This window comes from Electrophorus electricus, chromosome 14 (assembly GCF_041902795.1).
Source record: "Electrophorus electricus isolate QZ-2024a chromosome 14, ASM4190279v1, whole genome shotgun sequence".
Classification (NCBI taxonomy): domain Eukaryota; kingdom Metazoa; phylum Chordata; class Actinopteri; order Gymnotiformes; family Gymnotidae; genus Electrophorus; species Electrophorus electricus.
Window position 1 is genome coordinate 5,187,001 of NC_137510.1, and position 26,055 is coordinate 5,213,055.

The following is a 26,055-nucleotide window of genomic DNA, read 5'->3' on the forward strand; positions in this document are numbered from 1 at the left end:
AATGTATGAAGTGAAATGAATATGGAAAAAACACAAGACGATCTGCTGAGCACAGATCCAACACCTTTATTTGTGTGTGATAAAATGGGATTTGTAAACCTTGGGATACAGTGCAATTTTATAGGACATTTCATGGTTTGGCTTCACCATAGTTTTGGACTCAGGAGGTTACTGTGAAGCCATCGTAGCTCATCAGACTGTTCCATGTGATGTGTGAAAGTGTTAAGAGTAAGTCACAATCTCTTAAGCAAAGGTGTGTGTATTCTTGTGTGTGCAGGCATGTGTGACATAGAGGTTGTAAAAGAATTGTGTGTGTGGCGTGAGGAAGTAGCGTCAGTTTCCTTCATTAGTGGAATGTGTCTGAATTCTGTTTGCTCCTGTGGAATTCTGAGACGGAATTGTCTGGCCTTGAATAGTTTACCTGGAATTTGTACTCAGAAGCTCCTCCCACATCAGATCATAGCCAATAACTGCCCTTCCTTCTCAGAGTTAGCAACAAACCTCGAGCCTAGCAGTGGCAACCAATGTCATTGATGGTGCTGTAGTTATTGGTTATAGAATGCATGTTGCTATGAGGTAATCACTGTGCTCCACTGGGGTCATTTCTGTCCTGCAGTCATAATTATAGTCCTTATACAAATTTGTTGTCCTCTCTGAGACCTCCGAATGGTGCCAAAAATAACTCAGTGCAGTAAATTTTTAAAAAAAATTGCTGTTTACAAATTAAAGCTTTGGAACAAAACAAAAATGTACAAGCTAGACTATTATTTTTCTCTAGTTGAAATGAAAAGGAAAAAAAGATGTACATTTTGGTAGTTTATATCAAAGTCATTATAAAGTTCATGATGTACTTTTTAAATGTCTGAAACCAAGGCATTTTTTCCTTTTTTGTACCGTTTTCATTGTATCTGCTTTCATTTCTCAGCTGTAAGGAATAAACAAGCAAGCTGTGAGCACTCAGTTCAGAATGTCCTCTACACTCAGAATGTGTGAGAAAAACTCACGCATAGTAAAGCACGCACACAAACGTACGGCCATCCATGATGAAGCAGTGTGACATTATTGCACATCTATAAAACAATTTAAATCTTCAACAGAACCAAATGACATGAAAAACTGTGTTCCTTAAAAAAAAACAAAAAAACAAAAAAAAAACATACATGAAAGTGTCAGGACAAATAGGAGACTGTCTGGAAGCTCCAGCAGAGTGGACGTTTCTGGTGAAACTTAGCCTTCCTCATAATGCCTGGTGACAGAGTGACAAGCAAGCAAGCTTCTCTCATAGGCGTGCTCAGGTTGTGCAGAAACACAAGGAGGCTATGCCAGTCCTGCAACAGCTTTTTGTACAGTGAGTCTTAATAGAAAGAACAAAGCAAAAGTCAAAAATCCCCAGTAGATATAATTGGATTACTCGGTGTCTGGCTTTCTGAGAAGTAGTTTTTAACCTAGAAGTTCCTTTGGGCTAGTCGGTCTTCTGTCTTTTAGACGGCTGCTCACTGGTTGCTTTTCTACTTCTTGGCTTCTGAATGGTCTCTTTTTGGGCAGTGTCATTCAGGCAAAACTCCTCCAGCAGTGAAGGCTGAATCTGATTGGCTACAGCCCATGTCCATAAGCACAGCTCCACCTTATGAGGAGTCCAGACCTGTTCACTTTTCACTGTGGGTTGGGGATGCGAGGTGGGGCGAGGTGGGGTGAGGTGAGGTGGGGTGGGGTGGGGTGGGGTGGGGTGGGACAGAGCATGTTAACAGCAGGCGCATAGATGCCAAATTCAAGCAATCTTGTTAATGGCAGAATGACAAACCTCCACCTGGGGAAAAATGGTTGAGGCAACAGTGGTATACCCTTCGAGATCTGACTTATAAAGACTCGTTAATAATTCAAGGTTAAAGCTGATCTGGTATCGAAATGCAGGCAGGGGTCTATGAAAAAAGAAAGAACATCATCCACCCACTGAAACTCAGTTCACCAGCTGTGGATGTGATTGATTTTGGCCTGGTTAATGCGGCTTTCCCCCTCCTTGCACTGGTTGCTGCTCAAAGCAGGCAGCCACAGTGGCAGAAACAGCAGGAGAAAACCAGACTATACAAACCAGCTCTGTTACCTTTGTTGAGCTTGTGGGATTTGTCCAGTATTTTCTGCAAGAAGAGCAAGTAGTGCTTGGCTGTGTACTGAACTGGTTTCAGATCAGCAATGCTTTCAACTGCCTCATCAGACATAAAAGCAGCTACACCTGGTGCCCCTGCTGCCAGTACCGCTACACAGAGGAGGACATTGAAGCGGGGGATAGAAATAAAGCACTTTTAATTTTCTTTCCATATATTTGTATGTGTTTGGGGCAGGGAATGGGCTGTCTCGATACCTGATGCTGTAGCAGGTCCCAGCCCTTTGAGCAAGCTCAATTCTGCGATTGCTGCTTGGACATTGGGAAGGAGCTGGAAAGCCCTCGTGGTGCAGCTAAGCACCGCCTCCTCGCTGTTAGAGCCAACCAGCTTCTGCAGCCGAGGCCGGAACTTTCCCCTCTGGGGGAGAGAGAGCATCCAAATCGCACGCGTCACTCCGTTCAACATCAAATCATGGGCACTTTAGCCAACACCCTTCACAGGCAGAAGGTTCAGGATGTTTGTTACATACATACACAGTCATGAGTACACACTCACAGTCAGTTTCCACTCCATGAGTTTGACCAGTTCGGGGTGTGTTAGAGAGGGCTCTGTTCGACCAGAAATGACAACTGGTAGCTCCTCCTGATACCTGAAAAGGTAAATTTCTTTCTTATTAGGTATATAAAATAAGATGAAATGGTTTTGTCTGTACTGGACTGGGATGAATTGTGTCAATTATTGTTTGTGTTGATTTGGTTTAAGATATTAAAACATTTTATTACAATATATGGCAAGTATGGCAAAAAGTGATGCAACTGCATTAAACCCCATTCAACTCAAACCAAGTCACAGACCGAACCAGGTTAGTGACATTGGTGTGTTTTGTGCTGCACAAAAACAGGTTTGTGCATGTTTGATTTGAGGTATTATGCGTTCGGTTTACTATACCATCACTCCTAGCCACTGCCTTACATTGTCGACCTAAAACCTCTATAATATTAAATAAAATAAATAGGCACAAACAAGGTGTTTTTGTTTTAATGAGCGCAAGTTTATCGTACCACTTATCTAATGCCAAGAGCTTCCCTGAACTCTTCCCCTTGCCGGCAGCCTTGGCTTCCATGACGGCCCAGTATTTGCCATATACGCTACTCCACACAGCGGGATCCTCGCAGCAGTACAGGCGCTCACCGGACATCCTGACAGAAAAGAGTAGAGTCCACCGTCAGTTTAAACTGGCCGTTTCAAATCCTGCTCTAGTAAGACTTTGTATCGTGATTACATTCCTATGTTGCTGCAGTGTATTTAAAAAAAAGAATAAAATACCGCTGTCCTTAAATAAGACTAGGAATTTTGTGCTGTAAACAGCAATTGCCCATATAGTCCAAAGTAGCCTGCAAAAATGTACATTGTTTTATGCAGGTAGGTAACTAATAATGACCAGGCGCAACTCGAATTACCTACCCCTCTTACCTTGAAGTGACTGATGTATGGGGTAATTACAAATGCAATGGCGATTACTTAAGTCCACGCATAGATGATTTTTGCACCACCTCTTTAGTATAATACAATTGTTTTGTCAGCGACCAAGTAAAAAAAAAATCTAGACTTTTACTCTTGAACGATACGTTTAAAAGAAACGACGACATCGGTCTCAGATCGGCGTCTAAGAGCGACCGGAATGCAAGTGAAAACGCTTGGCGGAAGTTGAAGCAAACCACCGTAATCCAAAAACTTGACTTCCGGTTACCTTTACGCACGTTTGTTTTGAAGAGGTTAGTTACGCGAAATTATTCATTTAATATCCCGAAATCACACAAAGAAACCAAAAACAACTGTTTAAAGATATCTCTTACTACAATGCATTTATTATAAAGTTAGCGGCAGAAACGTGTAGCGTTATGCAAGTGTATGCGTCGTCAGTGTCACGTTAGCGGTATAGATTTGTTTCGCTATAGGCTAGTTTTCTACTTCTAGTAAATACAGGATCAGTAACTTCCTTTTTGCACTTAAGTGAATACATTATATGTTATCCCAAATTAGTTGACCAATTAGGTTATTTTTTTCGATTAGTAATTGACATTAAAGCTTTATAATTGAGCAAAGGCTATAACAGCTAACGCTACCTAGTTCAGCTCTATCATCGTTGTTGTCATAGTGTTGGGCTTCACGTAATTAATATAATAATCTAGAATAAACTATTACGGATAGGGAACACGTGTGAGAAATATGACAAATATTAATAAAAAAAGATTGCATACTGCAACGTCATGGCTACGTTTTGAAATTATATTCTCATTTTTGTGTGAGGTCGTTAAATCTGTCAACATAGAATATATATTAAGTGTTCCTTGAATAGTATTGTTTTTGATGCGTGAACATTTTCATGTAGTTATTAGCAAACTTGTTGAACCGGTGTTAAAGTTATAATTGGATCCTCTCATAAAATGGATATTGGATTAAGGTTCTCGGACTGAATATGTTTGCAGTTAATTCCGAATTCCCCATTTTTGTTTGTCTTACGTACGCAAAACATACGGGTGTTGATTACTGTACTCTTATAAGTGTGTAGTAAATGTATTTTACTTAAATTGTACACCATTTACTGAGGGTTGCTTCAGATTGTGGATTTATTGAAATATCGCACCAATAGGAACCTTCTGATTTGAGAGTAACCCTAAATTATCTTGTCCTTGCATATTACAGTCAAGGTCTTCTCCTGTATTAGATGGTCCCGTCTCGCTCCATCTGGGGAGTATCTCATGATGCTTGTATTGTGTTGTTATTATGAACAATAAAATCAACACATAGATAAATGAATGGAGAATCGTATAACGATCTTATAATCTATTATAATCGTGTAATCGTTATAACTTGATGAACTCGCAAACATCGTAGTCTCGTCAAGGAAATGTTTTGTCATTTTGCATCTGCTTTGCATGCTTTCACTCCTATCTCCTCAGCGTCTTCGTGTGCTATTTCGAAGGGGGATGTGGAGCGCGATAGCGGGGCCCTGCACGGGACCACGCCCGAGGGCATAGCGCGCGGACGCCGTCGGCGGCGTCGCGCGCCCGGCGCCACCTCAGGTTCCGTGGCAACCGCGAGGAGTCGGATTCAGGGAATCTCAAAGTACAGTATACCAGGTCATCCCGTCTCAGAAGTTCCTAACCCCATACTGAACAAGTCCATCAGCTAACCACGGTAGTAATTCTCCGTATAAATGTATTTGCAGCCCCAGCAAGCTTTTTGTTGACTCTAAACACATCTTGTTTATACTTGTTTGCTTACACTAACCACTGCTACGTGTTTAGAGGAGTGCAAGTGTTGGACCTTAACTGTGGACTCAATTTCCCAGGAGAAGGGCTTCATGAAGAAGCTTAGCACGGACGAAGAAATATCGGTCTGCACTGCGGTGGTTTCTCGGTGAAGCGCGTTTTTCTCGGACACGTGAGTGACCAACCTAATAACGGTCCGGAGTGGCACACATGCTGTCGTGAGACACACAGTACCGGAGCGTCGCTGGTTTCGTACAACCATAACTGTCTGCCCCATGTTCCTTAGGCATGCGCTTTGTGGGCTTTAGTGGTTTGTTATTTCGTTATTTGACATCAATTGCTTACAGCCCAATTTGTTTCCTCTTCCCTAAGCAAGCTCGTGAAGATGTCCAGTTAAAGTTTTGTCAGTAATATTATAAATAGTATCCAGCAGATCTGGATTCCCAGAGGATGTGATGAGATACTCTAGGCTTAGTGCCATTTAGAAGGTGACAGCTTTTGAAGAGACTACTTTTAATGGCTGCAGGCAATAAAGTTCTTATCCTGTTTTTGGACTATAAACTGGAAGAATGCTTTTAATGCCGTCGTATACTGCCACCTCCAGGTTACATGATAAGCTGCAACTTCTTCGTTATTGCTGACGCCTTCTAGACGCTATTGCTTGTCTGTGTATGAGTCAGATTTTCTGCCATATTTACAAAGTTCTCTCACATCTCGCTTTCTTGCTACCTTTTGCTATTCTCTCTCTCTCTCTCTCTCTCTCTCTCTCTCTCTCTCTCTCTCTCTCGCTCGCTCTCTCTCAGGCTGAGATGGAGAAGATGACCTGTGTTAGCCCCCTCAGTGGCAAAACCATGTTCTGCCACCTTGACGCCCCAGCCAACGCCATCAGTGTGTGTCGGGATGCTACACAGGTGCAGTTCTCTCTCTCTCTCTCTCTCTCTCTCTCTGGGCCTGTCTTTTTCACCAGAGTGGTTCCTTCTAACCTCAAACCCAGTGTTTCCTTCGTGGACACATATCGATGAGTGTGTGTGTGTGTGTGTGTGTGCGTGCACGCGTGCATGTGTGCCCTGATATTGTTGCTCACTGTCCCATTTATGGTGGCAGATGAGAGCATCTCTCTCTCTGTCTGTCTCTCTCTCTCTCTCTCTCTCTCTCAAATTCAAACATGCTTTAATGGCATCACAGGGAAAACATTTTGTTGCCAAAGTTGTACAGTATAAGGTAACTCATTAATTATACAACACACACATTAAAGAACATCACCGTAAATAAAATGAAATTGAAGTGCAACTGTTCTAGTAGAGCATCACTGCCCCCCCCCCCCCCCCCCCCCCCCAATCCCAGGTGGTGGTTGCCGGGCGCAACATCTTCAAGATTTATGCGATGGAGGAGACAGGTTTCGTGGAACGGCTAAACCTGCGCGTGGGCCGCAAGCCCTCACTCAACTTCAGCTGCGCTGACGTCATGTGGCACCAATCGGACGAGAACCTGCTGGCCACGGCAGCCACCAATGGCGCCGTGGTGACCTGGAACTTGTCGCGGCCGTGCCGTAACAAGCAGGAGCTGCTATTCACCGAGCACAAGCGCACCGTCAACAAGGTGTGCTTCCACCCCAGCGAGGCGCACATGCTCCTATCTGGCTCACAGGATGGCTTCATGAAGTGCTTTGACCTGAGGAAGAAGGAGAGCGTTAGCACCTTCTCTGGTACACACACATGCACGTGCACATACTGTGGGTCTCCAACATGGGGGGGGGGGGGGGGGAAATCACTACATTTTTACATTTGTGTGACTGTGAAAACACTTTGCTTGTTTTTTCCTTGATATTCCTAACCCTGTGTTATTGTGATTGTGTGTGTGTGTGTGTGTGTGTGTGTGTCCAGGTCAGTCAGAGAGCGTTCGAGACGTGCAGTTCAGCATGAAGGACTATTTCACTTTCGCCGCATCATTTGAGAATGGCAACGTGCAGCTCTGGGACATCCGCAGACCTGACCGCTATGAGAGGATGTTCACCGCTCACACAGGCCCAGTGTTCTGCTGTGACTGGCACCCAGATGACAGGTAGAGGGGAGGGTGGGGGCGTGTGTCGGCACATGTGGGTGTTCACCACTCATACGGGTCCAGTGTTCTGCCTCGACTGTCACCCAGACAGGTAGAAGGGAGTGTCTGTATCTGTGTTGGCACAAATCTGATATTATGATTAATAATAATATCAATAAAGTGTAGGCTAATCCTAAACTAAACATTAAAGCAAAAACTGTTTTGAAACATTTTAGTACCTCTGCCTCTTCTCTCTCTGCCTCTCTGCAGGGGGTGGCTGGCCACAGGTGGACGGGACAAGATGGTCAAGGTGTGGGACATGACAACCAACCGCGCCAAGGAGATCCACTGTGTGCAGACCATCGCCTCTGTGGCGCGGGTCAAATGGCGTCCGGAGCGCCGCTGGCACCTAGCAACCTGCTCCATGATGGTGGACCACAACATCTATGTGTGGGATGTGCGCAGACCCTTCATCCCCTTCGCCACCTTCGAAGAGCACAAGGACGTGGCCACGGGGGTGGCGTGGCGGCACCCACACGACCCCTACGTGCTGCTGTCCGGCTCCAAGGACAGCACGCTGTACCAACACATGTTCCGGGATGCCAGCCGGCCCGTGGACCGCGCCAACCCCGAGGGCCTGTGCTTCGGCCTGTTCGGAGACCTGGCCTTCGCCGCCAAGGAGAGCCTCATGGCGGGCGATGCTGGGCGGAAGCCGTATCCGGGCGGTGACCGCCGTTACCCCATCTTCTTCTTCAAGAAGCCTGACGTGACCGAACAGTTTGCACAGGTGTCCAGCGCACTAAGCGTGTTTGAGTTTGAGGCGAATGGCGGGGATGAGGGCAGGGGGCGGATGGACTGGTTCGTTGAAACGGCCCGCAGGTACCTGCTGACGGGCAAGCCCTTCGCCGAGCTCTGCGACCACAATGCCAAGGTTGCCAAGGAGCTGAACAGACCTCAGGTGTGTGTGTGTGTGTGTGTGTGTGTGTGTTACCGAGTGTGGGGTGAGCCTGAAGTGCTCTGTCTGCAGGGATTGCAAGCACTGCAAAGGCAGATTTAGATGACATGGCTTGGGGAAAACGTTACGTATGTCCTGCTGCACTGGTTTGTTCCAGCTAAGAAATGGCTGGTTTGGCTTCCTAATGGGTCTAGTTTGAGAACAGAAGTGAGTGTAGCAGGGTGGATCCGTTCCTGAGTTGCACACTATGAGATTGACTCACTAGTGCAGGACATGACAAACAAAGCTTTTCAGTTGAACTGTTTTTGTGTGTGTGTGTGTGTGTGTGCGCACATTTTTTTGTGTGAGAGATTTGTGTGCATGTTTGTGTATGTTTGCATGTGTGTGTTTTTGTGCATTTGCGTATGCGTGTGATGTCCTTGTTCATCTTTATGTGTGACCTATAGTGTTTGTGTGTGTGTGTGATGTGTGTTTAGGTGTCGACCACATGGACCATGCTGCGGATCATGTATTCTGACCCGGGTAACCCGGCCACTCCTGCCAATCACAACATTAGCAAACTGGGGAACATCCCCCTCATGATCAGGTACGTCCCCGTCCCCGTCACCGTCCCCGTCCCCGTCCCCGTCCCCGTCCCTGGGCATTTACTATTTTTTTACTAAGTTTTGTGCTGTAGTTTGAAGGAGATGAGCTCCGCCCTGAATGAGAGAAACAAAGAGAACCGGGTGGACAACCTCCACAACCTGGAGACGAACCTCAACATTGATGGTTAGCATGCGCACACGCACGCACGCGCACATGCACACACGTGTGGGGGGGCAGGTCTGATGGAGTGTGGGTGTGTGCGTGTGTGTTGTGATGGAGTGAGTTGGTAGTGCTATGTGGCTCACCCAAACTGGAGCCGAAGGACTGTGCACCAGTGAAACTCTACTACAGTTGCCAGTACAGTTGGAAGATGGACGCTCTCATGTCTTTCTTTCTTTTGTTTTTCCTTCTCTCTCTCCCTGTTTCTCTCTTTTACTCTCCGTAAGAGAATGAAGAGACAGAGGGTAGTGAGGGTCAGGCTGAGTATCTGTTTGGAGATGCAGAGCTGGATGATGATGACCTCTACAGCATGGAGCATGACAACCAGACGGGTCAGTCTCTCTCACACACACACACACACACACACACACACACACACACACACACACACACATTCCCCTGCCTGCCAATCACAGCATGCTACTGGGCCCTGGTGAGCTGTGAACTCACACACACACACGCACACATTTTCCTACCTGCAAATCACAGCAGTGAACGCACACACCCACACACGCCCCCACCCTCTCTCCTACCTGTCGTCTGGGTGCCAGTCACAGCCGAACACTGGGCCTGTGTGAGCGGTGAACATCCTCTCGTAGCGGTCGGCTCTGTGGATGTCCCAGAGCTGCACATTGCCGTTCTCAAACGATGCAGCGAATAGGAAATAGTCCTTCATGCAAAATTGCACTTCTCGAATACGCTCTGACTGACCTACACACACACACACACACACACACACACACACACACACACACACACACACACACACACACACACACTCACCTACCTGCCAATCACAACAGGACACTGGGCCAATGTGAGTGGTGAACACACACTCACACATCCCAATCGCGGCAGGACACCGGTCTCTCTCTCTCTCACACACATACACACACACACACACACACACACACACACACGTTTACAAACCATATCCCCCCTCCCACAGAGGAGCCAGAGTACATCCTACCCCAGGAAGCATTCCCGCTCCGACACGAGATCGTGGACCACCCGTCTGCACCAGAGCCACCGGCGGAGAAGCCGGAGTCGCCACAAGTGAGTGGCGGCGAGACCGAGGGCTCCTGCCTCACGCCCATGGAGTCCTTCAGCCTGATCTCGGTGTCGCAGCTGCTCTTCCAGCCACGCCTGCCGCCGGGCTTCTTCAGCCCTGTGGTGCGCGCCGCACTAACCCACTACGCTGAGCTGGGCGACGTGCAGATGGCTGTCTCCGCCCTCATCGTGCTCGGGGAGCGAATCCGCAAGGAGGTCGATGAGCTCACACAGGTATGCATCCCCCATAAAATAATGATACAATTAATAATTGGATTTTAAATGACCCATCAACAAATTGTGTGTGTATCATAGGAACACTGGTACATGTCCTACATTGAGCTGCTGCAGCGGTTCGAGCTGTGGAACGTCAGCAATGAGGTGATCAAACTGAGCACGTGCAGTGCGATCACATGTTTAAACCAGGCATCCACCACACTGCACATCAACTGCAGCAACTGCAAACGACCCATGAACAACAAGGGTTGGATCTGTGACAGGTAAATGCACACACACTCCCACCGAGTGCTTCTCTGACAGCACTTTTGTCTGAATTGGTCCTGTGCTGTTGAGTCTGTAGTCAAGGATGATGCTAACAGTGGACATGAGGAATAAAGTCTCATGTTCAAAGTTCTGATCTAAATTTCCTAGCTCATGTAAGATAGCCAGGTATGAAGCCAGGTGTGATCCTAAGCAAATGAGCTTTGAGGTGTGACCCTGTGTATAAATCTTGAAATGTTCTGGGACTTCTGGCAAGGACTTTTATGTATGGCAACATAAAATACAGCTCTGGTATCAGCCAAACAAAACCTCTGAAATTCAAATACTTTCGTTCTCCAAATCAGATTCAAACTGGAAGGAAAACAAGTGGGAACAAATATAGAGAAACAAAGTCAGGGTTGTGGGGCGGCACACAGGGAGGAAGTCGATAAAGAAGCTTGCGTGTCTGTGAGCAAAACTCGGTCATGGGAAATTGGCAGCTCTGAAGCACAGCAGCTACAATCAGCTCACTCTGTTGAAGTGGAGGGATGAGCGACTGATGTGAGAAAAGAAACGTCCCAATTCCAAGTTGGCTTTCGACAGGATATGAAGACACAGCTGGATGAACTCGACTCAAAAATCAGCAGGCGCCAGGTGCCATCGACCAAATTGAGGAAGTCACCCAACGCCAGGGGGAAGTGGTGACGAATGTCAGAAAGACAACAGTGGGACATCAATGTTGAAGACACACTAACACAACTATTTAAAAGCCAACAAGCGTTACAGGTTAAACTGGCAGATCTGGAAGGCTGCTCACAGCACGACGACATAAGGTGTCCCAGAAAATGTCGAGGGCACTTCTTTGCACTTCTCCGAGGACTTAATCAAGACCGAACTGGGAAACACTTTGACCCCAGAACTTGGAATGGAAGGTGCCGCAGAAGGGAGAGGAGTACACATCGATTAAAAAAGCGCTCAAGGAAAACCTGCAAAGCCCGCTGAACTCCCCCTAGACACCTGGAAAAGACCTAACTGTTAGTGAGGCTGCTAAAAATAGCCCATGTGGTGAAATTTGGGCCAGGATCATTTGACTAACTCTGTATTTAATGTACAAGAGTACCAACCAAAAAAGGGTTATTTGGGACAGAAAATGGCTTTAGTCTAATATCTTATCCATAAATGGGATTTAACAGTCCCATCAAATGGAACAAAATGGTAGCTACATTTAAAAGGGAGAAAGTTACTAGAGATTTTTGGCAAGCAACTCATCTGTTACTATACTGAGCATGCGAAACCTAACACACTAGTCTTCCATAACACCTTCTTCTCATCACATAAATCAGGAAAGAAGAGGAGTGGCTTAACAAATTCAGCCAGTTTTTAATTATTCTCCAAACCCGAAGACAAAAGAAGGCGGACCTATTTTACTTAAAGGCAAACTCCAACCTACAGAAATCACTCTGTTAAACATTCATGCCTCTCCAGGATGTTATATAGCCCTTTAAAGCTATTTGATCTAGTAGCATCTAAAATAAATGGCATCATTATATGTGCAGGCGATTTAAATACACTATTGAACCATAGGTTAGACACTACTAGAAAAATAAGGAAAATGAATACCTTAGAGATTCACAGTGTGCTGCAAGACTTGGGTCTTAATGGATATGTGGCAAGACTTGAATAGACTTGATTTAGCTGTCACTTTCTATTTGGTGTCTTATAACATCCACTCAAGAATTTATTATTTATTTGTGTTCTGTAAGGATCGACCTAGAGTTAGAAAAGGAGGAATAGGTCTGACTACTCTGGTCGATATTTAAAGCTACACATAGATGGTGCTTTAAGAAAACCTTGTGGACACTAAACACAGGAGCATTAAATAATGTAACATCCAGGACCGCAGTGGTAGAAGAAATAACCTTTTTTAAGAGCACGATGAAAATGGAGATGTGAGTTTGGCTGTAATGCAAGATGCAGCCAAAGTGTGTTTTTTTTTTGTTTTTTTGTTTTTTTTTAGAGGGGGTGAAAATCACAGCTCGAAAGGCTCAACTCCATCTGCTGCAAATGAGATCTATTAACTGGGATATGGCTAAAATGAAGCAAAGGTTCTTTGAAGCAGGCCCAAAGTGACAAGACTGTTAGTCTAGAGACTTTGTAATCAGCAAGCTAGAAGCCCAATTCATAACATCAGAAGTTCTATAACAAATAAAACACCCAAACTAGAAGGAATCCAGAACTCATTTGAAACATATAGAAACACATAGATACATACAATCAGAGAAAGCTAGTCAACCAAAAAATTAAATAGTTTCAACATTTTTTTAGATCCCACAATGCACAGTGACAAACGTAACCCCCGAAATCTCAATGGAGAACATAGCCCTTAAGCAATCTCAGCCCTTAATGCAGGGAAATTAACATGTACTGATGGATACCCACCAGAAAGGTGCAAGACATTAACGGTACTTAAAACCTGTTTTAATCGTATTGTGATGGGAGGCGGTTCCTCTGACCTTGGAATGAGACCTTGATCTCTGTAATGGGAGAGAAAAATAAGATGGATTATAAATCTTATAGACCAATTAGAGTCCTGAATGGAGATTCTAAACTATAATCACCAATTCTGACTAAGGTTGGAAGAGTTGATGCCACTCTTAATAGGTGAGGGCCAAACTGAGTTTATCAGAAAGAGATAAACCCATAGCCCTCCATTAATAAAGGGAAAATTGTGTAATCCTTTTCAGTTAACCCTTCTTTTCATCTAATGCTTGGAAGGCTTTGATTCTGTTGGCTGGGAATGGGAATATCAATTGATAGATTGGATATATAGAGTAATGGATAGGTTTGGGTTCAGTAAAGGATTATACAATGTATAAAAACATATTTATCCCCAACAGCTATGATAAAAAATGAATGTCAGTGTCTCTAACTCTGTAGTGCTACAACAAGGAAATAGACAGGACTGTCAGCCTGACCTTTCTACAGTCCCTTTGCTGAAACTTTGGCCCAAATGATCACACAGGAAAGAGGATCGGAGGGTAGAACTATAAGGGGATTAGAATACAAAATCGGCTTGGACGCAGATGACATATTCGTGACATTCCAAATCCCAAGATCAGTGGTATGCCTGTTGATGAATATTTTGAAAATGTACGGGAGCAACTCTGAATATATATTTAATATTCACAAAACACAATCCCTGACATTTAACTACACCCATGCCTAAGGACTGGCAAAAGGTACAATTTTAACTGGCATTTACCACATATACAGTACCTTGGGGTCTACTTAACAATAGATGTGTCCTCTCTGTGTGGCATAAATGATCATATTAACAAAAAAAAAATTAACATGTGGACCTTACCCCCCCCCCCCTTGACACAGACACGAGAATAAGATCTATTATGATCCTTGCCAGATTATACTATTTATTCGCAGCTCTGCCTATAGATTCCTTCTAAACAATTCAGAGAATGGGACATTGCATGTTTCCAGGTTTATTTGGAACAAAAAGTAAAATTGTGAGTAACATTTTCAACCAACAAGTCATAGAATGTAGAACCTTGCTGCTATTCCTGAAGGTTTATGGAAAGGCAATGGCTACCTATTGAAGAGCTGCTTGGTTGCATGTAGAAAAGCTGTCACTCAATGCTGGCCTCAGACAAATCCCCCACAGTGTAGGAACTGTGGATTATATTTGCTCCATGGAAAACATGACTTGCACTCTTTTGTCCTCAAAAAGAAATACTGGAGGAAATGGGACTGTTACACTAAGGAAAGAGACAGTGGGTATGATGCACATCTTTCCCTTATTGTGTTTTTCTTTTTTCCCCTCTAGGCATTGATGATGAAATTCCTGTAATTACGGAACCTGTTTACTCATTTGATTACAGACACTGCTTGTTATTAAATAGCAATCTTTTTACTTTTTTGATTTCCAAAATCAAGCAAGACCTCATGTTCAAGTTCGACCTACAAAACCATTTGGCAGTGAAGTGTACAAAATAACAACTTAGGTTTTGCAATGTTAAGCAAGATCAGCTCATTGCATACCAGTAATCATATTTACTATAGCCATAAACTAACTCCCTGGTGCCGAGGATAATTTCATTATACCTGCTTTGAGAGTGATGTTTAGGTTGAGACATGTCCAGAAATATTTAACATTATTTCAGGGCTAATTCTTTATTTTGTGTGTCCTGCAGGTGCCACCAGTGTGCGAGTGTGTGCGCAGTGTGCCACCATGTGGTGAAAGGCTTGTTCGTGTGGTGTCAGGGTTGCAGTCACGGAGGCCATCTGGAGCACATGAGGGAGTGGCTGAAGCACTCCAACCACTGCCCCGCTGGGTGCGGACACCTGTGTGAATACACCTGACACCCACCCCTACTCCTCAAGAGCTCCAACCACTGCCCTGCTGGGTGTGGACACCTGTGTGAATACACCCGAGATGAACAGACCCACCCCTAAAGAGCTCCAATTACTGCCCTGCTTGGTGTGGAGACCTGTGTGAATAGACCCGAGAGGTGCGGTTGCATGTGCGCATGTGCGCACACACACCCCTACAAAACTCTAGCTACTTCTTTACTGGCTGTGGACACCTAAGTGAATTCACCTGTCACACACATACCCAAACAATACACATATCCTGCCCTAAAGTACATTAGGTATGCTGTCTGTCTCACACACACACACAGGGGTAGGGGTGTGTGTGTGGGGGGGGGGGGGGTGTTGGAGGTGTTGAAGAGTGCACCAGCCGTGAGTACTAAGGCAAGAAAATGAGAAAACCTACATATACATTGATCACCCCCCCTCCCTCTCTCACACACCTGTACCCCCACACACATACCTACCCACCCACAGATAACCCCAGCTCATAACAAGCAGCGTGTGTGTCTTTATTACAGCCTGATGGACTTAGACGGAGGGACTGTTGTAAAGGCTGAACATGCCATATGAATGCATGCAGATCTGTGAATCAGGTTTATGTTCACTGTGTAAATATTTCCAGCTCAGGAATCTGAGAGCTTTTGGACCAGCAATTATGTGTTCCTTCAGGACTATAGTATCCTCACAATAAACCTGGTTCTTTTGCTGTCCCATACCATTCATGGATGTAAACCTGTTTCACACTTACTGCATGTACAGGGTAGGATGGTTGCTTGATTTGGTACAGGAGCATTACCTTAATAAGATTCCAGGGAGTAACAGGTAAAAGGTAAGAAGTAGTCAAAACGTCAGCGTAATACACAAGGTTTCCAGGAAATGGTACATTTCAGACATAGATCCTGAAGTTCTAAAAATGTAGATCAGTTATTTTTCCGTACATTTCCAAACTTCGTTGCTGCCATAGCAACTGGCAGTGCAAACAGACACACCTTTAATGAAAAGTCCACCATCATTAAAATGACTTGCCACTGGAAACAACAAATGCTTAATTCTGATGGACTGAAGGAGTTTTGTTTTTTCCACTGTAAAAATGGTTATTTCTCTTACCAGTAATACAGTGGACAACAACTGCAGTTGCTTGATGAGGAATGAGGGAAAACAATTGATCCTTTCACTCGTTATTTTTGTGGCTGTGTTCATACATTTACATGTTGCACATCTAAGCGGTTGCAGGCTACAGTACCACAGCCATTATTTGAATGATCATTGATCTCACTCTTGATGAACATCTCTCTGATGTGTTTGTCTCATCTGTAGGGGATCCTTAAAAAGGAATGCAGTCTCTGTATTATCCTGGAGGATTCTTAAGTGTTTAATAGGCAGTGTTTTATTTGTAGGATAAGTGATAAAAGGAATTATTGTCTTAGCTGCAGATTGTTTATAGGTCAGTGCATCCATTCATTCAACAGGTAAAACATGAGCAAAAGCATCAGTCTTGGAAATCCAAAGATCTGAAAATATTCACACATTTTTCCACTTTTCTTGGAGTCTTCATTCTTACTGCAAATGTGTTTAGAAGTTAGTAGTTGTAGGGGATTGCATTTTTTGCAGTGCTTGGGATGGGAGGAGAGTTAAAAGTGTCAAAAGTGTCAGAATATATATAATTTATTTTTTCATTTTGATTCACCAATTTTATTGTCCAAGAACCACTAAAAAAAAAAAAACAGGACCCAGAAGTAGAAGACACAAATCTCTTTATTTGATCTATATACAAGGGAGTCATGTCATGAAATGATTTACCTGAATTTGTGTACCTTAGTTTAATTTTCAGTTTAATACTGAATCTGGAATCCTGGTTATTAAACAATAAATTGTAAAAAAAAATTCAAATCAATAGGTTTTACAACAATTCTACAGTTTTGTTAAATGAGAAGCTTAATCTTAATAAGCTTAAGCCCTGTTTGGGCTGACCATATGGGCAATGTTTAAAAAGAGCATCCCCACTAGCTGAATTAAATTTTTTTTTTTAAAACTTCTTAACAACAATATGATGATTTAATTTCAGCTCCTATGTCCTGATGCGCTGTAGATATTTAGATCCCATGCAGGCTGGGCGATTGTGATGTGGCCCAGCCCCACCTGGGTCAACTCTGAGAAAGTCGGGTATGTCCCACGGATGAACAACGACCGACAAACATAACAGCCGTTGACAGTAAGGTTGCAAAGGTTGCAAACTGGCAACCAGGTAATACTGGGTCATCTGCAGCTCAGTACCAGTGGAGGAAGAACATTAGTTTGGTCCAGTCTGGGTATCCCAGGACTACACATTAAATATACTTTTTGACAGGGTGTATTTACAAGGCAGTTTAAACTCATTCTAGAGGTCTGATTTGTTGTACAACATTGGTAGTTGCGTGTTTGAAGACAATGACACATGCATCTATTCACCCTCGGACCCTGCTTAAAAAAAAAAAAACAAAAAAAAAAAAAAAAAAAAAAACACAGATTGTCTTTAATTAGGTTAGACCTGCACTCCCACAATGCAGTGGGGGTAAGTCCTGTGTGAACAGAGAGGATTCACCTCTCCATCTGTTTTACTGCTCATTGTCCTGCTTCCATTTGTTTATACCTTTTTCCTTTGTTTACTCCTTTGTCCTTCTCTCCATCCATCTTTCTGAATCATATAACTATTCAGACCAACAGCACCTCTCTCTCTCCCTGTCTCTCTCTGACAAGTTTAGGCAATTCTCTGTGTATTCAAGTGTGTTCAGGGTGGTGCAATCACCCTCTGTTAAAATTCTGAAGCTCCTGTGGGGGTTAAACAACAAAAAAGTAGAACAGATGTGTTAGACCGTATCCACTTCAGGTTAGAAGTAATTCTGCAACAGAACAAAATAGCTGTCTGTCAGATGACTGGGATGTCTACACATTACCACAATGTTTTGCACCTTTAAACCTTTAATATGGAAGTGTGCTAAGTCAGCAAAGGAGTGGGGTGTGTGTGTGTGTGTGTGTGTGTGTGTGTGTGTGTGTGTGTGTGTGTGTGTGTGTGTGTGTGTGTGTGTTGGAGACTGACTTGCATATAGTTGCTGCTAGTTCTCTTCCTCCCAGGTGTTAGAGCTCTTCTCTTGTGTGCAGAGATGCTGTAGACTCTGGCACAATTCTTTCAGACTTTTGGCTTACACACACACACACACACACTTATGAAAAACACACACCGGCTTACTTGCCAATTTAAATTTTATTAAAATTAGTTTTTATTACAAATATTTATTTTTATTACCTAGTTTCTCCTCACAAGACTCCATCTTTGAGAGCATCTTGAAGCATGTCAAATTATCCTCTAGAGAAAATAAAGAGTGAGAGAAGAAGAGAGAGAGACCAAACAGAAAGAACAAGTTACATTAAAAAGAGCAGATTCAAATGAGACGGAGCAAAAGCAATTTTCTTTTTGCCTGAGGTTTCCCAGTCACCCATTATCAAGTACTTAACAAGGGCTCAATTATGAGGCCTGTCTGACTCTACGCTCAGGGCACACCTGAGTTTCACATATCCAAGCTTGTGTAATGGCAAAAATAGAAGGAAGATGTGTTTGTATCCTCCTCCAGATACTGGCAGTGTGTGCTCTCCCTCCCTTACATGGCCTTTTAGGTTGAAAACAATAAATTATTCTCAAAATCTGACCATAACAAACCTTTAAAAGATAAGATAATAAGCAAAAGTAATACTGTATTAGATGCTGTAATATTACTTTATTGTATGAAGCTATTAATATAACACAGAAAGCCACAGATTATATTCATGTGCAAGACAGTTATAGAGCAGGCAGACCCTCTTGGGTAGCACGGCCATCGCCGTGGATGCGGCATGCTAGCTGCACGCGCACGTGTTGGAGTGCCTGGAGCGTGGTGTCCAGCGCCTGGAGGCGTTCGAGGCTGTGTCGCATCTGAACCTGCACGCTCCTCCACGTCATCTTCTCCTCCATCAGACATCCCTCCATCACAGTACGCAGCTCCTTCTCCTGAGAGACCTGGCCCTGCAGGGTCTCTACCTCTACGCAGCGCTACGCATGCGTGCACACACACACACACACACACAATAATGTGCCATTCAGATGGGCTTGATTTTCACAGTAACTGCCTGGTGGTCATTTCTTATCAGACCTCATCTGAATGGCAGTTATAATGGAGTTAATAATCACATACAATGTACAAAAGGCCCGTAGAAATGTTAGCTTAATTACTGATTATGTGGTTTACACCAGACCGTACAACAGATAAAAGTCCCGCCAACATACAATATTTGTTACAGAACTACGTTGTTGTCGTCATGGTACTCCACCCAAACATCTCCCCGTGTTTCTGTGTTCGTCCGTGTGACCACGTCCTCCCCGTGTTCCACACCTGCTCCTTGTATGTTGTTTATGTGTGATGGTTGTCAATGTTTGACTTTGATAGTCAGCGATCTCCATCTTCAGTGTTATATGTATTAATAAACGTATGTTCCTGTTTTACGGAACTGGTCCCCGCATCCCGCTTTGCCTCCATGCGTTACACTTGTCATCTTAAATAGCAGAAATAATATCTTATGGAGCTGAATAGCAGGACTTATAGATCTGGATAGCCATGGCATGACCAAATGGAACTGAAAAGTGGTCATACAGCTTCATTATGGAAGTGATCAGCAGTTACAGTATTACCTTATGGAGCCAAATCGCAGTTGTAATGATGCATTACTGAGCTGAATAACAGCTGCAATGATACCTTATGGAGCGGAATGGTAGGTGTAACGATACCTTATCAAGCTGTATAGTTATTGTAATGATACCTTATGAAGCTGAATGGCCATTTCCTGCATCTCAGCCTCCAGCTTGTCGGCATATGCCTGTTCTAGGGCGTCACTGGGTGGCCGGGCATTACTATGCCAACGAGCTATCGCTGATGTCATCTTTCTTTTGGGACCGAACAAACTAGGAAGAAAACAAAAAGAAGGCCTTGAGTGTTGAAATATGTTTGTGAGTGCGCGCGTGTGTGTGGGGAGGAGACAGAGAAGTAGTAATGCGGAGTGAGAGACAGAGTGTGACTCACGTGATGCCCACTTCTTTGAGGTCGTTCTCAGTCAGTGTCAGGAAGATTCTCAGGTCAATATCCTGCTCCTCCAGCAGGGGGAGGTACTTACTAAAGCCTATCTGCTCCAAGAACTCTGCCAGGTCCTATCACCAACATGAATACGCACACAAACAACTTACAACAGTTCCTCCATGTAATAGAAACACGTTTAACATATGCATCAGCTCCAAGTTGCGCCAAGCTTTCTATCACGGTTACTATCGCCATTCTGCTGTAGAAATGAAAAACACACAATACGGTCACGGCATTCTCTTTTCGGCATTCTACCTTTGGGCCTGTGTAGGAAGAGAGTACAGTGGGAGGGGGTATCCCACAATTCCCAGCGCTGTTGGGAGGAGTAAAGTTGCTGTTGCTATGGCGACTCTTGATCTTGGAGTGATGGAGTTTATTGGGTCGCCGGGAGCAACTCCTCTTGGCTTGGTCAGAGTCCTGAGAGAGGAGAAATGATCAGATTTATTTTATCGTACATCCCAGAATACAGAATTATATGATATTGGTGGTTCCTGGAACCCCATTCACATAAACAAGAAACCCCAATATCAAATAATGATCTGATGCCATGGTTACCTCATTGCTCTCTAGCGACGCCTCCCTGCTGAGGCCGAGGATGCAGGGCAAGCCCTCACTACTACTGCTGCTACTCCTCATGGTGGGCATGTCATTTTCGAAGAACAGATCATCTATGTACACACACACACACACACACACACACACACACACACACACACACACACACACACACACACACAATCTTTATGGGAGTTTTATTGATTTGTTTATCACTGTAGCTAATACAGCTACTACTATGCTTCAACCTAATCTTAACCATAACCTCAGTGATCATCTGCAAAAAAAAACAAAAAACCCAAAAAGAAATGGAAAAATTCAGCATAGTGAGAATACAACAGTTCTTATATACTCACTGGCCACTTTAAGTACACTTGTTCAACTGCTTGTTAATGCAAATATCTAAATCAGCCAATCACAAGGCAGCAACTCAATGCATTTAGACATATAGACGTGGGCTGTGTTTGAAATAGCCTACTACATACTGCTCGCGTACTGACTGGGCCCCAAATCAGTAGGCAATATGCAGTGAGTGACCAAAATACATTTTTCCCAGTATGCAGAAGATACCCGGATAATATGCTACCATCAAATATTCCAGTACGCAACCAGAGATATCTTCATGGTGTATGCATGCTGTCATGCAACAGTGGCGGAAAATCTTTCACAAGTGGGAGGAACGTTCATATGTTCACGTGACCTCATAGTATGGTTTGCGCTTCTCACATGCTGGATACTATACTACATACTATTACAGGGACCAGTATGCAGTATTCAGTATAAATTGTGTGACATATGCAGTATATCCATGGTCAGGGTGACCTGCTGAAGTTCTAACTGAGCATCAGAAAGGGGAAGAAAGGTGATTTAAGTGACTTTGAATGTGGCATGGTTGTTGGTGCTATACAAAATGGGTTGGCCTGAGTATTTCAGAAACTGTTGATCTACTGTGATTTTCACATACAACCATCTCTAGGGTTCAAAGAGAACTGTCCGAAAAAGAGAAGATATCCAGTGAGTGGCAGTTCTCAGCAGTAACTCGGAATAACCAAGGTATGCAGGAGAGCATCTCGGAATGTACAACACGTTGAACCTTGAAGCAAAGGGGATACAGCAGCAGAAAACCACACCGTATGCCAGTCCTGTAAGATAAGAACAGGCAACTGAGGATACAATCACTGGATCCCCAAATTGGACAATCGAAGATGGGAAAAACATTGACTAGTCTGATAAAGTACTGATTTCTGCTGCTACATTCAGATGGTAGGGTCAGAATTTGGAGTAACCAGCATGAAAGCATGGATCCATCCTGCCTTGTATTGATGAATCAGGTTGGTGGTGTTATGATAACATGGGTGATACTTTCATGGCACACTTTGGGCCCCTCAATACCAAGTATTGTTAAGTATTGTTAAATACCTGAGTATTGTTGATGACCATGTCCATCCCTTTATGACAGTGTACAGCGTACTCATCTTCTGATGGCTAATTCCAGCAGGATAATGTGCCATGTCACAAAGCTCAAATCATCTCAAACTGGTTTCTTGAATGTGCCAAGATTTCAATCTAACAATGTGGTGGTAGGAGGGGAGATTCACTTCATGAATATGCAGCTGACAGATCTGCAGGAAGTGCCCGATGCTATCAAGTCAATATAGACCAAAATCTCTGAAGAATGTTTCCAACACCTTGTTGAATCTACGCCATGAAGAACTAAGGCAGCTCAGAAGACAAAGGGGAGTCCAACCTGTTACCAGTAAAGTGTACCTAATAAAGTGGCCGGTGAGTGTACAAGTGTACTATACAATAGTATTAAGTACTAGTTAAACAAGAGAAATCTACTGTAGAACCTATACAAGGTAACCATAATGTAGTACTACTGAAACAAAGGAACTACACTATAGTAGTTATATATGGTAACTGCACTGTTATATTTTTAGAAGGGAACAACACTATAATTTGTATAAAGGACTGATACTGTAGTACTTAGCTATGCAAAATGCTTCTCATGAAGGCCTGTGTAGCATGTGCCATTGTGTATGTGTGTGAGAGGGCAAACCGCAGGCAGTGAGAAAGACACCTCGACTGCTGTTGCTTTGACCATCCAGTTCATTAATGGGGGAAGTGACATCACGGTTGCAGATGCCCTCGCTCTGGTCGCCAACATCACGAAATGTCACGTAGCCGGGCAGTGCCAGAGGAAAGTCTACGAAACACACAGCACATTGCATCAAACCAGAGCAAACAAGAGTAATGCACATCAAGACAGGGTTTCTGGTTGATTTTCAAACATCAATCATTTCTTTTGTGTACACTTTTTTGGTAGAATAAATCCTAAAGCTTGTGAGTGCGTGTACTACTATTTTGATTTTCCAAAATCATGTTGCTGCCCATAGAGATAATGGGAGCAACAAATGAAGCCCAATTTAAGATCAAGCCCAAAAGACTTTCCATTCTGCACTTATATTTTAAAAATTTAAACTCTAAAAGTTATTCTCTTTAAACAAACAAACAAAAAAACCCATTTCCATTTCCATTAAAGATGGGAGAGAAAAAAAATTAGACCATCTTTCCCAAGAGCAACACGTTTCCCTTTTTCAGGCTCCCACCCCATAAAGGTTTACAGTGTAGGCTGTAAGCACTCAGTATTTAGCTTGATCATGTAGATCCAGTGTGGCCCTGTGTTGCTGTCCAGCACTGGTGCGCACGCGTACCGTGTTTGGGCGTCACCCGGAAGCGGGCTATGGCCTGCGGCCCGTCGTGAATGCTTGGGCCCCGGGCCCTGCCGCGGACACACCTGGGTCTGGGAGCCGCGCTGTCCTCCTCTGACGAACTCAGCTCGTCATACGTGCTTGCAGATGCGCCTGTAAAGATCAGCGATCTGTACGTGACTGTATGCCAGGGAAAGAGTGCGACTTGTATGTCACAGTGTGTGGAAGAGACCGTGCAATCATAAATGCGAGAACTTGTATACCTGACTTCACTCTTAGAGAGTGCATGTCTATAAGGCCTGCGATCTTGGTGTGGCCATACATCATGGCCAATGCCCTGGCAGTGTCGCCCTTAAAGTTTCTCTCCTCAACTTGTGCACCCTGCAACACAAGGTGCACACAAATGCATATTCTCGGAAATCAACCATATGAACAGGCTGTTTGAAAAGGAGAGTTGATGACGTGGGCACACACACATACACACACTCACGTTGTCAAGCAGATATTGGACGATGATCTCATGGCCTGAGGCTGCAGCTTCCATCAATGGGGTGAACCCTAAAACGGGCTCCCTGGCGAGGCAAACCACAAAAGAGCAAAGGTCAAGCTAAATTTAAAAAAAGTTCAGTTGTACAGTTTACTGATTATTTTCAGAACGTTTGTGTGTGTATTTGTTTGTGACTGAAGAAGTCTTGTGATGAGATGTATGTGTTAAAGTTCTGTATCTTACTTGATGTTAGCATTTGCATTGTTGTCAAGGAGAAATCGGACCATCTGTTGATGTCCAGTGCTTGTGCTGTGCAGAAGAGCTGTCCAACCACGTTCATCCTTGCACTCAAGCTCCGCCCCTTGCTTTTTAGAAAGAGACAGCTAAAGCTAGTCCGCAACTTAGAAAAATAAGATTTGGCCCAGCACTTTTAAATTTCTACAGTACGGTGTCACTGGAAAACCACTGTAGCCAGAAACACTGCTCAACAACAAAACATTTATTAAACTAGTCAATTAATAAATGAATTAGAGCAATTTGTACCTGTAGGAGGAAGTAAGCAATGCTCTCATTGCCACAGGTAGCAGCTAGCATTAGTGGAGTTAACCCTTTACCAGTGCTAGTATTAACACAAACGCTGGACTCCAGGAGCAGGTTAACAATGTTGTCATGACCAATGTATGCTGCATACATGAGTGGAGTCCATCCCCCGAGGTTCTTCCCATTCATATCCACATCCCCTCTAGAGAGAACAACACACAGACATAACACGGTCACGTCCTCCTTTACAGACCGCTTCCACATTCCCACAGGGCCTGTAAAAGCATGCCAACTCTTTTCAGACATTGGATGCAATGGAAATGTGTTCATTGGCTTTGGAAGAATTTATCCTCCCCATTAGCAGGTGACTCATAAGAGCTCTAGTCTAAATGAGACCTAATGCTCTTTCTCCGTTTGTTCTATGTGATTTCCCTTCTTTCTTTTTCTGTATTCTTTTTCGTTTCTCCTGACAGTAGCTACTTTATTTAAATAGCGTGCACTTTCTAATCAGACCCAGGCTATCCATGCAAGTGTTTCCACGATCCCGTGAAAAGCAGTGTCTGCCGATGTCATAATACCTCCGAATGCACTGCGCTACGACGTCATACTGTCCGATGGAACACGCGGTGTGGAGGTCCAGGGGCACGTCCAGCTCCCCACGGCAGATCGAGGCGCTGCCGAACCACACAGACAGACTCGAGGCTAGCTGCTCCGATTCACTGGCTTCATCGCTGAGTTCCGACATCCTCAGTGATGGCTGGATTATGAAGAAGACTGGAAAATGACATAGCGTTACAACAGCTCCCAGAAATTTTAAAGGAAAAGTCAGCAGTCATCGTCAGTTTGCCGGGTCATGTTCCTTTATTTGGGATTGTTGCGAGCAATGACGTTTAACGGATATTTAAGGTAATAATGCGAATGTTCTCGACTTATAAAATTCATAAGACGACTACACTGCAGTCAACCAAGTATTAGCACGGAACATCTCTTAAGTTATTTATTTTATAATAAGGCTAGGTTTGTTTATTATTGGGCTTAGATAGCTACCGAAAGTCATCAAAAAACGGTAACTTGCTGCAGGATTCAGAAACGGGTCTTTCAGCAAGTAGAAGGGTCGGTCAGCCATTGTCAAAAATACCAAAAGTTTCACATAAACGTTTCGTAAGACGCCGAACAAACATAACAAGAAAATAACACAGCGTACTTACAAAAACAAGGGTGTAACGGATTTGATTTTCTAAACAACTCCAGCGGGTTTTAAAAATCTCTACCGTAACAGCACGGGTACAAATTAACTTTAGTTTGCACATCTGTTCGGAATAGCATTAGTATACACTTGGTATTTGTAGTCTTTTAAACTTCATCTGTGCAACGGCAATCGCTTACCGCGAGATAATGGACTCTATTTCCCATGAGCGTCTACTCTTGCGTTGTAATACATCTTATTACGGCAATGTTACATTTTTCTTAAATTATACAACAGAGTGATTAATAAGCATGCTAAATTTGAAACTTGTTAAACTAGACCT

The 26,055-nt window shown here is 43.8% G+C and overlaps 3 protein-coding genes across 9 annotated transcripts; 1 reads left to right on the plus strand and 2 right to left on the minus strand.

Moving 5' to 3' along the window:
* Positions 1–46: 46 nt before the first annotated feature.
* On the minus strand, positions 47–3,788 carry zgc:112496 (uncharacterized). The gene is made up of 6 exons (XM_027024812.3): positions 3,576–3,788; positions 3,164–3,301; positions 2,658–2,751; positions 2,360–2,519; positions 2,102–2,254; positions 47–1,656 (listed from the first exon to the last, which is right to left on the minus strand). The coding sequence occupies exons 2-6, from the start codon at positions 3,298–3,300 to the stop codon at positions 1,463–1,465; spliced, it is 738 nt and encodes a 245-aa protein (XP_026880613.1). The 5' UTR covers position 3,301; positions 3,576–3,788; the 3' UTR covers positions 47–1,462.
* Positions 2,743–16,768, plus strand: wdr24 (WD repeat domain 24). Of its 7 annotated transcripts, none has more exons than XM_081696422.1 (13): positions 2,743–2,759; positions 5,066–5,303; positions 5,458–5,549; positions 6,181–6,288; positions 6,722–7,082; positions 7,261–7,438; positions 7,688–8,375; positions 8,849–8,958; positions 9,049–9,140; positions 9,404–9,508; positions 10,126–10,460; positions 10,542–10,726; positions 11,072–14,890. In XM_081696422.1, exons 4-13 carry the CDS (start codon positions 6,187–6,189, stop codon positions 11,256–11,258), a joined length of 2,343 nt encoding a protein of 780 aa, XP_081552548.1. In that variant the 5' UTR covers positions 2,743–2,759; positions 5,066–5,303; positions 5,458–5,549; positions 6,181–6,186; the 3' UTR covers positions 11,259–14,890. The 7 variants fall into 7 exon arrangements, with proteins under 7 accessions (XP_081552548.1, XP_081552547.1, XP_026880609.2 ...); XM_081696421.1 differs by lacking the exon at positions 2,743–2,759 and adding an exon at positions 3,779–3,877; XM_027024808.3 differs by lacking the exon at positions 2,743–2,759 and adding an exon at positions 3,779–3,877 and having other exon boundaries at positions 5,089–5,303.
* Positions 16,769–16,829: 61 nt separating this feature from the next.
* anks3 (ankyrin repeat and sterile alpha motif domain containing 3) lies at positions 16,830–25,719 on the minus strand. The gene is made up of 16 exons (XM_027024794.3): positions 25,574–25,719; positions 25,105–25,300; positions 24,530–24,728; positions 24,230–24,351; positions 23,990–24,071; positions 23,763–23,880; positions 23,503–23,652; positions 22,869–22,994; positions 20,789–20,901; positions 20,489–20,650; positions 20,180–20,304; positions 19,920–20,061; positions 18,924–19,155; positions 18,376–18,435; positions 18,169–18,270; positions 16,830–17,900 (listed from the first exon to the last, which is right to left on the minus strand). Exons 1-15 carry the CDS (start codon positions 25,650–25,652, stop codon positions 18,185–18,187), a joined length of 1,992 nt encoding a protein of 663 aa, XP_026880595.2. The 5' UTR covers positions 25,653–25,719; the 3' UTR covers positions 16,830–17,900; positions 18,169–18,184.
* Between the last annotated feature and the right edge of the window lie 336 nt (positions 25,720–26,055).